General features: G+C 32.4%; 1 protein-coding gene across 5 annotated transcripts in view; it reads left to right on the plus strand.

Annotated features, from left to right (window-relative positions):
- The window catches only part of SENP6 (SUMO specific peptidase 6), a 106,101-nt gene that overhangs the window by 18,972 nt on the left and 73,879 nt on the right, over positions 1–13,250 (plus strand). For 4 of the 5 annotated variants that reach the window (XM_032484482.1, XM_032484483.1, XM_032484484.1 and 1 more), the window contains exons 2-3: positions 1,403–1,496; positions 3,484–3,544. In XM_032484482.1, the coding sequence (XP_032340373.1) occupies positions 1,403–1,496; positions 3,484–3,544 (155 nt within the window). Of the gene's footprint in view, positions 1–1,402; positions 1,497–2,283; positions 2,396–3,483; positions 3,545–13,250 lie in introns of all 5 variants that reach the window. The other variant, XM_032484486.1, reaches the window with a different exon arrangement.

Raw genomic sequence — 13,250 nt, forward strand, 5'->3', positions numbered from 1 at the left:
TGTGTGTGTGTACACATCACATTTTGTTTATCCATTCATCTGTTGATGGACATTTGGGTTATTTCTACCTTCTAACTATTGTGAATCATGCTGCTGTGAATAGTGGTGTGCAGGTATCAAAGTCCATGCTCTCAGTTATTTTGGGTGTGTACCTACAAGTAGGATCACTGGGTCATAGGGTAATTCTATGTTTAACTTTTCGGGGGACTGCCAAACATTTCCCACAGTGGCTACACCATTTCACATTCACACAAGCAATGTATAAGAGTTCCAGTTTCTCCACATTCTCACCAACACTTACTGTTTTCCATTAAGAAAAATTGGCTATCCTAATGAGTGTGAAATAGTATCTCATTACAGTTTTGCTTTGTGTTTCCCTAACACCTAGTGATACTAGGCATCTTTTCTGTGAGACTATATTAATTATGGGCTTTTCTGGCCACTTAGGTTATGAAAATTCTGGTCCCAAACCTGAATAATAGTGAGCTTATGTTTAGAAATTCCCTAACCATGGGGTGGCAATACACTTTGTTTAGTTCAATCTAAAAACCCAGAGCCAACAGCAAGATGTCATAATTATCCCCACTGTCTCTTTCTTCAGTGTTTCTTTCTTTTTTTTTTTTTTTTTTTTTTCTCTCTAGTTCACCCAGTTGGATTGTTGCTTTTCAGGTCTTTTGGTCTTCAGTCTGACCTTTTGTCTCGTTGAGGTCCCAAACTTGATCTTCCCAGACTCAGGTTTCTATCATATGGCTCCAGACAAATGTCAGCTTCAGAACTTCATTTATTTCTCCAGTTTCCACTTTTCTAGCTGTTTATGGCTTCAGGAGATTTCAGGCATACACTTAGGACATTTTTTAAACTCACAGTAAGCATGTTTGGTGTTCTGATCTGGAGAGTTTTTTTTAACATTGAGTTCACTCTGTTGCTAACACAGAAAACCTTGGTTTGTTTCTTTTCTGTTAAAGGGCAGAGGTGATTGGCTGAGGTAAAGAAAAGGCTGGTGGTCTGAATTTAGTTCTTATAAGTAAGGCAGCAGACTAACCAGTACTCATTTCTAGAACCAGTGATCAAATATGGAGATACAGAGTTGCTTTTTTATGTATTTCATATGTATTCATGTGTCCCCACCCACATTTTTATGAGCTGCTTTCTCAAGGGCTGTAAATATGCAAAAACAGATTTTAACGTGTTCCTTTTCTGGTTAGACTTGTATATATGGATGACTGTGTATTAGCAAAAACAGATTTTAATGTGTTTTTTTTTTTTTTTCTCTAGAGGAAGTAGTCCCAAAAGGCAAGCAAATTAAAAGAAAATCCTGAATAAGCAAAGAGCTTGGGAAAATTTTATTTTATTTTGAATAGTTCTGTTAATGAATACTTATCTCAGTTTGTTTTTATTTCAGCTTTGGCTAGATCAGAATCTAAAAGAGATGGAGGTTTTAAAAATAATTGGAGCTTTGATCATGGAGAAGAAAGTGAAGGAGATACAGATAAAGAGTAAGATATTTTTTCCCCCTCAGATATTTTATAAGAATGAAACTTTTCATTAGAAAAATGATTTATAGTCCATGGAAATATTTCTAAGAGTATGGTATTCTTAAGAAAACATTGAACTCTTTTACAGTAGCATTAAGGAAAGAAAAAGCAGTTCTTTTATTGGTAAATAATTTTGCTTTTATATTTCTCCATCTTTTGAAATGTGTAAATCTGTGCATGTAATACGTATAACCTTATGATTAAAAATTGACCATACTACTGATTTCCTAATAAAGAAATTGTTCTTTTTTTAAAAAAAAATGGTGTTCATTCATGCAATGATTTGGAAAGTCACCCTTTATCATGAGTAAGTGAACCTAGATTATGATTCCTGAATTTTGTATAAAAGTTTAGTATCTTTCTTTCCAGTTGCAACCCCCCTCCCCCAGCACATTCATCTTAGATTACTACCAGAGAAAGCAGAAACCCTATAAATGATAAACACAGGTGTTGACCCAGACAGAAGTTAAGCAAAGTGTTCATTACACTTTGTTAATGTACTTGGAATGACTGCTGTAAATTTTTAAATAATAGTTTTAATAGAACCTTTTGCATGTCATGAACTTTGTATTACAAATTTATCATTTATTATTTAGTTTCTTAGTTTATTATTCAGGTTTTTCACTGGCCAGGACAATCAGCAAATTAAGAGGACTCAAAATATACACTGATTTCTACCCAAACTGCAAATATTTTTTAGCAATTTTACACAAGAAGTCATTCAGAGTATATTGACTAAATATTGTAGGTGCTTCACTTCTGTCTGGGCAACAGCTCCGTTCATCATTACCACTTTATGTGCTTCACCTATGAGATGTTGAACTGAAGTGAAGTTTTATTTGAAGGAGAGCTTTGAACTGGTAAGTTTCTCACTTAAAATTGGTATTTTATGGTCTTCTTTCTTTCATTTCTTTTTTCTTTTTATTTCTGATTATTTTTAAATTTAAAATAATCTTTTATTTTTAAAAGATTTTAAAGATGTCTTTAATTACAGATATTTGTTATTTATGTAGTTTTGAAAAATAGGAATTAAATATGAAATTGAGTAGACTACCTTTGAAATATTTTTGTACAATGTTTGTAGGAGAGAATTTTTGGCATTAAAAAAGTTGGTATGTATATAAATAATAATGAAACAAACATTTTATATTTTATTATAAGTAGCTAAGAATTTACTGAAAATAGCTTAGCATTATCTTCAGAAGGGTATATTTTGACTTTCTTTGTTAGGAGATTTGTCATGATTATATTAAAAAATGTCTTTAAAGGTGCTACCTGGCTGTATGTTTCACTTACGAGTTGTAGTCTTTGATTTATCATTATAAGTGGATCCTTAAGAGCTTCAGCTTTTCAAATTTGTTCAGATTAACATGAACCATTAATCGGTCTGGTCTTTTAGAATCTCAGGCCATTGGTTCTCAGTGAAGCATTGATATTTCCAAGAATGGTAGAGATACAACTTTTACTGGGTTAACACCCAGTAAATTACTTTCTTTTCATTAACTAAGGTTTTCTTACCAGTTTGTCTCTTTTCCTCTATTTTGTTTTTCAGTCCTTTCTCCCTAATTTAAAATCCAAGACAGAAAGGAAAAATGAGGGACTAAATATGAAATCCATAGTTAAGAAAACAAAAATTATGTGTGCATTTATGGGGGCAACAAACAATGGCCCATGGGCCCTCTATGGCCCACCGTCGGATTTTGTTAATAGTTTTGTTGGAACACAGCCACACATACAGTCTGGCTGCTTTCATGCTACAGTGACAAAGATGAGTAGTTGCCATAGACACCATATTGCCTGCAAAGTCTAAGATATTTACTCTCTGGCCCTTAACAGAAAAAATTTGTTGATTTCTGTATTAGGTGAGCAAAGAGGATAAAACTTCTGAATTTAATGTACGGGTTGTAATTGTCACTTAAGATTTTTTCCTCTTTTATTTTCTATGTAGTGAGGCAAATCTACTCAGTGTAGATGAAGATGAGGATTCTGAAACCTCAAAAGGAAAAAAGGCAAGTGTTGCTTATTAATTTTTTTTAAGTTATATACTAAAACTAATACTTCAAATGATTTTTGTGTTTTTTGATTGCAAGTCCCAACCACCCACCTCCCTACACCAGAGGCAAATGGTATTCCCAGTTTCTTGTTTATCCCATCAGAAATAATTTATTTATCATAGAGAAAATGTATATTCTTGTCCTAACTTCTAGCTTCTTACACTTTCACAGTTGGTAGTATATTGTACACACTATTTGTAATCTTACTTTCTAAAATTAATACAGAGAGCACCCCTAAGAGTCCATTAAAATCCCCCTCATTTTTTCATGCATAGGATTACATTGTATGGTGTACCATTTTTATCCAGTATCACCATGTTGAAAGGACATTTATGGTGCTTGTTGTCAACCTTTTTGCCCCCTAAAATAATATTGAGTGGATTAGCCTCTATATGGGTTATTTTGCACACGTACGGATATGTCTGTAGGACCAATTTCTAGAAGTAGAGCTACTATATGAGGACAGGTACATTTCTGATATTGTTATACCTGATTTGTACTTTTACTAGGAATGTCTGAGAATGCCTGTTTCCCCGCACTTTTCTAACATTGTTATGAACGTTTTGATCTTTGCAGTGAAAAACAGTATCTCAGTGTAGTTTTAATTTGCATTTTTTTCATTGTGAGGTCAAATACCTTTTCGTGTATGCAATCCATTTATTTCCTTTTTGATCCTTTTAATATCCTTTGCCTACTTTTCTATTTGGTCTTTAGAATATTATTAATTCATAAGAATTCTTTTTACTTTGAGTCTAAGACACAATATGCCACATTTTTGATATCTAACTGGTTGTTTCTTAGAATGATGGCATGGTTTAGTTAAAAAAAGTTTTTTGCACTTCAGTACATACAATAATAACGCATCTTGTAATGTTTCCTTAGGTTGACAAAATATATTTTGTAGAAACTGGCCCACTTCTATGATACTAGTTGCTAACATTTTAAACTATTTTTTTTTCCCACTAGTCTTGACTTCACTTTTGGGGGTTATTGCCTTGGAGGAAAAAACATTTTCTTATGTTGTGAAATATAATAATCTTTTTTTCTTTCATAACTTTTGGGTTTAGTGTCTTGGTTCCTAATGATGTTACCTTAGTTATTTACTTGCTTTGTCCTATCAGACAAATTAGTTTCACAATACCAATACAAATATAGTTACTAATAAAATGATTAAAAATTTTGATTTGGTTTGTTTCCTTGCTGGTGGTGTTTCGTGGCATATCTCACTAGGTATATCCCACTAGAAATGCATATTTAGATTACTGTGTTTTAAAGTCATTTGAAGCTATTTTTTCCTGGTTGGTAGTTCCACCAGCTAGGTAAGGGTTAGGTTTATTTATTTATTTAAGCTTTGTTTTTCATTTTGAGAAATTGCTTTTTAAAAAATGTTTTGGATTTACTTTATTTTTTAATGTAAAAGATGTTTACATGGTTCTAAAGTCAAATCTACAAAGAAAGTTTTATTCAGAGAAGTCTACCTTTTGTTGTGATTCCCCCTCTCCCTTTCTCTTCACCTGTGGGCAACCTGTTAAAAATTATATGGCTGAACCTTCCATTGTTCTTTTTTTTTTTTAATGTAAGAATATACCACCCTTCTTGAAGAAACTCTCCACACTGTTTGGCAACTTGGGTTTTTTATTTGGTAGTATGGCCTGTAGATCAGTCTACATCAAAGTATTTAGAGATCTTTGTCGTCTGTTTTATTGCTACATAGTACTCCAGTGAATGCGCATACTATAGGAACTCAGTTCGTGATGAGCAGAGGTTTTTCCTAGTCTTTTGCTATTATAAGTAGTGCTTTAATAAAGCCTTGTACCTATACTTTTTCACATCTTTACAGTATATTTGTGGGATAGATTTATAAAACTGCATTGCTATTTCAGAAGGTAACTTTACATGTAATTTGGCTAAGTCTTGTCAAATGCCTCATTCATAGGCATTAGCATTTGCCATTCCTGCTAGTAATGTATGAGAATTTCTATTTTCCTGTAACCTTGAAGAGTATGTGGTCAAACTTAAATTTTTGCCAATCTGACATAGCACTCTCTTCACATATTTTCCCCTCATAGTTGAATAGTATTTTAGGGATTTTTAAATTTATTTCTTTCCCTCTGTCTTTTGAGTTTTTTTCCTTCCACAACATCTGTTTTGTCATAATTTAGGAAATTTATAGAATTTGAAGTTTTTTCTGTTTAGTACACTAAAGTTTTTCTTTATAAGGTTATTCAAGACACTGAAAAACTATAAGGTTTTATATGCTGTAGTCTTCTCTCGCTTTTATTTTAACATTTTGTTTCCCTTGAATGCTGCTATTTAGGTGTTCTTCAGGTGGACAGAAATGTAATGAGTTTTGTAGGTAAAAGTAAAAGGTGGTTTTCATCATGATCTTTTGTGACACTGGTCTTCAATTTTTGGGTTTTTTTTTTTTTAATAAAATACTTGCCTTAATACACATTTTTAAGGATATAAATGTTGATACTTTAAAATAAAATCTAAAATGACACTTACATGTATCCTGTGATCTCTAAAGATAATTCAGATTTGGTGGTATCATCATCTGTTTTATTTTTATTTTACTTTTGTGGGGGGAGGGGAGGTACTTAGGTTTATTTATGTATTTGTTTTAATGGAGGTACTGGGGATTGAACCCAGGACCTCGTGCAAGCTAAACACACACTCTACCACTGAGCTATCCCTTCCCCCATCATCTATTTTAAAAATACATATGTCATCTCTTTAATGATTGGAATTTTATATTTTCTTTTTCTTCTTAGATTCATATTTCTGATCGATTTTCCCACAGAATTTTAATATTATATATGTATTTTAACCTTATATGATGTGGTTTTATGCAATTGAAAAATCTTTTAATTACTGTAATAAAAAGATATACATTCACTGAAATTTAACATTAGATAATATTCTTGTCACCAAAGTTCTAAGTATTAATTTTTTGCTGGATTGAATTGTCTTTATAATTACTAATAAATGTTTAATTTATAATTATTAAACCTATTGTATAGCATTATATTGGAAATAACGTCTCTTGAAATGGATAGTGCTGATGTTTTCCTTCCTTATTTGTGTAGTTCACATATCCATAAATATTATTTATTGCTATAATAAAACTTTGAACAGTGATTTTATTTTTAAACTTTTTTTAGATATAAGTGCTGAGAAATCTTGGTTGCATGATAAATAGATGGATATAGAAAATTTTGCTGTAGCATTATCATTCATTTCTTTCCTTTTGAATTAAATGTCAGAAAATTACATAGCAGTGTAATAAAAGTTTAAAAGTTAAAAGTAATTTGTAATCCAATCTTTAGATTTATTGTCCTTTTGAATTTTGGGGAAAAATACCAAAAAGATTTTATTGAGACTTAATGAGTGCCTAGTAGTTACTATACCTGTTACTTTTGAACCAGATAATCTCAGAAATAATTGGAAAAATTGAAATCTTATTAATTTTTAATTGACCTATGCCAATTTTTTGTAAAATATTTTTTGTAAAATATTATATATTTTTCTGTTTTGTGTATTTAAAACATTGGAACTTCATTTTTTTCTGTTTTCATTTTTCATTTCAAATATACATGTTAAATCAGCATCTTCATTATGTCATTTCACTATATAAATCTAAAGTCAAAGAATACACAGCCTTCAGTTTTGACCTGAATTTTTTACTTGGTTATACTAAAGGCATGGCAAATTTCAGTCATTTTTTTTTTAACTTATTCTTTGAGTTGTTCTTACATGATTTTTTTTCCTGTGACGGTTCTTTTCTTGATAATAACTGGTACAATTACAAAGAACAAAGTCACTGAACGCAAATTTTCGTCACTTTTGTTTTTCCATTTTGCAGTATAGTTGAATTAAGAAAATCCTAATTTGGTCCAGAATACCAGGTTTCGAACCCATGGTTCACTATCAACAGAAATATGCATAAAATCAGGGAAAGATATGAAGCCCTACTACTATTTTACGTGCCAGAAGAGATTCCAGATATCAGTATTTCAAGTTTTTCCTTTCCAGAGGTTTTTAGACTCTAATGCAATAAATGAGAATTATGTCTTTTTTTGTAAGGTGGAAAAAGGTTTATTATGAAAATGGAGATGGGAAAGGAGATACTGTATGACGCCTTTTCTATAGATGGCTTTTAAAGTAAATCAGTTTTAAGGAGATGTAAAAGTGAAAGTTGAGGTTTTAAGAGTTGATTTCCTTAAAACTATCCATGGCTGTTTGTCCTTTAGAAAGTCTTTGTGTATCGCAGGGTTTTATATACCATATATACCTGGATTTTTGATGGCTTGTAGATAATATATAGGTCTGTATGGATCATTGGTTTAAACTAATATGAGACCATCATTTTTTTCATGTTCTTTAACCTGTGTTTAATACATAAAAGAAAAAAGAATAGATAGAGGACAAAGAAGGAAATCATCGAGAAGCCATATTCTAGTGAATTTCCTCAGCTCTGACTTCCAGTTCAGTAACATTTATCTTCAGCTTTGTTTAGTTTGTTATTTAATCTTTCCATTCATTTTTGTTCTTTTTGAAAAAAATTCAGTGACATCATTTGCAGAACTTCTGTTGGTTCTCTTTCAAATGTTTGTGATTTTCACACAGTGTCTATTTCTTTCTTTACTGTTTCAGTTACCATTTTGTTTTTAAGAATTTCAGTGCCTTTAACATATGTTTTTAATGTCTTTAATTGTTTAATAGATTGATAACTTTTGCACATTTATCAGTCCCAATGAAATACTCATTCCTGCAGCACATATATATTGAGCACAGTGTTGCAGATGATAGGAAGCAAAACAGACAGATTTCTTACTCTTGTGGCACATATATTCTAGTAACTGGCTGTTTATTAGTTATTAATGATTAATGTTAAAATATGAGGATTGGCAAACCAAGGCTTACAGGCCAAATCTTGCCCACAACATATGGTCTTTGAACTAGAATAGTTTTTACGTTTCCTAAATGGTTAAAAAAAATCAAACAAAAAGTATTTCTTGACATGAAAATTACATGAAATTCAAATTTGTGTTCATAAATGAAGTTTTATTGGCTGTGCTTATTTGTGTAATATCTATGAATGCTTTTGTGTTGTAACAACAGATTTAAAGTATTTGGCCAGAGCTGAGTAGTTTCAGCAGAGCCTGTATAAGCCACAAAGCCTAAAATATTTGCTCTCTGGCCCTTTACAGAGAAAGTTTGCTGATCCCTGTATCATTGTTAATACTATGTAAAATGTGTTCTGTACATATTGATATCCAGTTGAGGGAAGATAGCTTTTTTTGATATATTAAAGTAGTTAATCAGACAGAATATCAGATTTTAGGTCTGCTAATAACTGTCCACTTTAAAGGATGGTTGTAAGAATTATGAGACTGCTTTCACCTAATGCTTGGCATTAGCAAGTCTCCCATAAATAGCTGCATTATCATTATTAAATGCAGTCTTATTGAACCTTTGCAAGCTGGTTTTCCTTCGCAAATAATGATGTGTTTATAGTTGCTTTTCTGATATGAGTTAAGGCCGTGTTCTTAGTTGTATAATCTTGATTGTTTTGTGTTAATCTATCCACAGTAGTTCTCCTGATGCTGTGCTTGCATTAACTAGAAAACTCTTCTAGACTCCTAAGGACGTGGGTGGAGGGGAGGGAAAATTGAAGTTTTGGAGGGACCTTTAGATTGAATACATTATCTTCACTTTTAGTAGTGCTCTAATCTGTGAGATAGCCATAAATGGTTTGATTTTTACTTATTATACCTTATTCCCCCCCAAAATATGATGTAGATTACGAAGAGCAGGAGTAAAATGAAAGAAAATAAAAATTATTAATTACTAAAGAGAAGTAGATGTGTCAGACATCTAAAATAACTTATATGTTGTATTTTAATTTAACAGATATCTCTAAATTTTCTGGCAGCTGAAATTGTGTCCTATAGGTTTATAATTGCGTGAGAAGAGAATCTTTTACAAATTTACATCCTGTGATAGGAGTATGGAGTGATTTTCTTTTCTTCTTTCTCTCTTTTTTTTTAAATCCTTGGAGCTACTGAAGTATAAATGGATAGTAGGGATCCTTTCCTAGGGGAATTTAACAATGCAGTAGATGTTTTTCATGAGATATCTGCAAAGCTAGAAGTACGGGTTGTCTTACTGCTTTTGATAGTAACCTATTGGCAGCAGAATTGGGAAATTTAAGAATTCGCCTTTTATAGATCTTCTTGCTTTTAATGATGGACTTTGGGTTATCTATTGCTATGCCCAAATGCTTCTCAAAAACAAAATTTGAAAATGTATAAGTACTTATTCAGAAATATGGTTGAATTAGTTATGTGCCTATATACTAGGTGAGATAATTTTGGCTTAACCAATTCGTAAGAGGAAGGATTAGCTTTTTACATTTATATAAAGGATTTTTTTAGTGTAGTTTCTTTGATTTCGAGATGTTCTGTATCTTTTGAGTCTTATTTTGCCTCTTCTCAAGAATTACTATTTATATTTCTACCAATAACATAAAAATTCCTCATGCAGTGTGGTATGTGAAAGCGTAGGCTTTGGAGGCAGGCCAGGCCTTTGTTCAAACCCATTTAACTAGTTTGGACAAGTTACTTTGCTTTTTAATCCCAACAGTCTTTAATAACAGAGGGATAGAGTTTCAATAAAGTTTAAGTGATATATGGTGGAGTGATTTTGTTGAAGGAAGGACTGAAGTGAGAAATTTGAGCATATTAATCTTGTCACTCGGTAGCATCAGATAATTGATATGACGCTTTAGATGCAGTTGCTGAATCCCAATCTGAAGAACTACTGAAATGTATAAAATACGAAAATTAAAAGAGATACTGCATATATTTAGCATAATGCCTATCCATTGTAAGCACTCAAATATTAGTTCTAACTATCTGTAGATGGAGGAATGAAATTATATAATCAGTCTTCAATGGAAACTTTTTGCTTCCCATATTCTTAACAGGACATGTATCAAAATCGCCTACAGCAGTGGCTCTTCAGTATTAGTGTATGTCAGAATCACTGGATGGTTTGATAAAACAGATTGCTGGACCTCATTCCCATAGTTTCTGATTTAGGAGCTCTGGAGAGGGGCCTGATAATTTGCATAATAAAGTGTTCCAAAGTGATGCTGATACTGCCATCCTAGGGACCATACTGAGAATCATTGACTCAGGCCTATTCCCTTTTATTTGCAAAAATGCCCTAAGTCTCAGTGACAGGATGTTCTAATTTCTCAGACGAATGTAGCTTAGTGACCAGTTGTTTATGATAAAATAATTTATGGACTTTCTAATTGAAGATGTCTATGTTTCTACTTGAGTGGGAATTAGTGATTACTGAATTCTACCTATTAGTCCATCCCAGGGCTAGACAGTCTGTATATATCTTTGTTGATGCATAAAATAACCCCATGATTACAAGGAAAGTTACCTGGCTAGAACAAGACAACAGTCCTTTTTGATTCCTAAATTGTTATCTTTCCACAATAACACTGTGTTTTCTGTGGAAAGAGGTCACCTAATGCAGAAATGATTGTACTTGCCTTCTAATGCAAATGAGTGTGATAACCCTGTTATCTTTATCCCTATAGTTCTGTTCATGTTATCAGTTGCTTATTTTGGTTTTGATCACATTGTCTTATTTCTTTATAAACCTGCTTATGTTTAATAGATAGGACATATGAAAAATCACAGAGATAATTTGAGACCTAGGATATTTTCTTTCTCTGGAGGATGATTTCTGACAAGTGACTAGGAGGATCAAATCACCTTGATCCAGTGGTTCTTCAAATGTAATCCCCTGATCAGCAGTATCTACATCACCTATGGGCTTGCTAGAAATGCATATTTTCAGGCCCATCCCAAACCTACTCAATCAGAATAAACTATAAGGATTGGACACAGCAATTTGTTTAAACAAACCATCCAAGTAATTCTGATTTACTCTAAAATTGGAGAAGTGACTTACTTGAACTGGAAGTTGAGATGAACAGAATCTTTATAGTTCTAATTCACCCTTGTTCATAGGCTATAATCCTCACACAAATTTTGAGGTATTTACAAGGCATTGCATATCTGGTGGATTTTGTTTTTGTTTTTATTGGAGTATAGTTGATTTACAATGTTATATTAGTTTCTGGTGTACAGCATAGTGATTCAGTCATACATACATACTTATATATATTCTTTTTCATTGTAGGTTATTATAAGATATTGAATATAGTTCCCTATGCTATACTGTAGGATCTTGTTTATTTATTTTATAGATGTTAATCCCAAACTCCTAATTTATCTCCTTCCCCTTCCACCATTGGTAACCATAAGTTTGTTTTCTATGTCTATGAGTCTGTTTCTGTTTTGTAGGTAAGTTCATTTGTCTCATTTTTTTAGATTCCACATAAGCGATATCATGTGGTATTTGTCTTTCTGTCTGACTTACTTCACTTAGTATGATAATCTCCAGGTCCATCCATGTTGCTGCAAATGGCATTATTTCATTCCTTTTTATGGCTGAGTAATATTCCTGTGTGTGTGTGTGTGTACATACACATACCACATCTTTATCCAGTCATCTCTTGATGCAAATTTAGGTTGCTTCCATGTCTTGGCTATTATAAATAGTGCTGCTGTGAACATCGGCGTGCATGTGTCTTTTCAAATTGGAGTTTTCTTAAGATATATGCCCAGGAGTGGAATTGCTGGATCATATGGTAACTCTGTTCTTAGTTTTTTAAGGAATCTTCATACTGTTTTTCATAGTGGCTGTACCGAATTACATTTCCACCAGTCCATAATTGGTGGATGTTGAACTATACATTTGTCTCCCCAGCTCTGTCTTCTGGGAGTTCAGCTTAACTTCTCAGCCTCTCAGTTGATTCTTATGGAATCAACAGGTGTCTCAGGGAAAAATCTCTGAGTTTATTGTCTCTAATCTTAATTCTTAGTTCCTTGATAGCCCTCAGGTGCTTTGAACAGATTTTTTTTTTTTTTTAATTTGGGTTTTGTCCAGCTTTTCTAGTTTTTGAAAACTAGTAGAGGGAAGATTGAACTGTATTACCTAATCTGCCATCACTATAAGTGAAGGAATCTGAAGTACATGACTGTCAAAGATTAAGAAGTAAAAAAAATGTTTCATGGAGGAGAAAGTGATAAGCAGTGTGTCAGAAATACATCTTTTGGGAATACATCTTTTGTACAAAGAGTGTAATAAAAGTAGATTTCTTTGGTGAGAACTTCCCAAGCATGGGGCCATTCTGGTGTCCTACTGTGATCTTCACAAAGTGATTGTCATTGATATATTTATGCTGTCGTTTCCAAGTATGAAAATATGAAGACATTATCTCAGTTTCTGCATTTATATAAAAACTTTGTTGCTAAAGCCAAAGTCTTCATACAGTGACTACTACCATGTTTGTCTGTAGTGTCCTACAGACCTGTTAAGCAGAGGAAATGTTTATTTTTTACTCTTGGGAAAGAGCTATCTTAAGATACTCTACCTTTATTTATCCCTTCTGCTTTTCTCTTTAAATTTTCTCAGTTACCTTTGGAGATATTTAAATGAAAGGAAAATATACACAAACACCTGTGTTCCTACATATTTGTGTTGTCCTTAGGGAAAAAAATATTCCAGG

The sequence above is a fragment of the Camelus ferus genome, chromosome 8 (assembly GCF_009834535.1).
Source record: "Camelus ferus isolate YT-003-E chromosome 8, BCGSAC_Cfer_1.0, whole genome shotgun sequence".
NCBI classification, from domain to species: Eukaryota; Metazoa; Chordata; class Mammalia; order Artiodactyla; family Camelidae; genus Camelus; species Camelus ferus.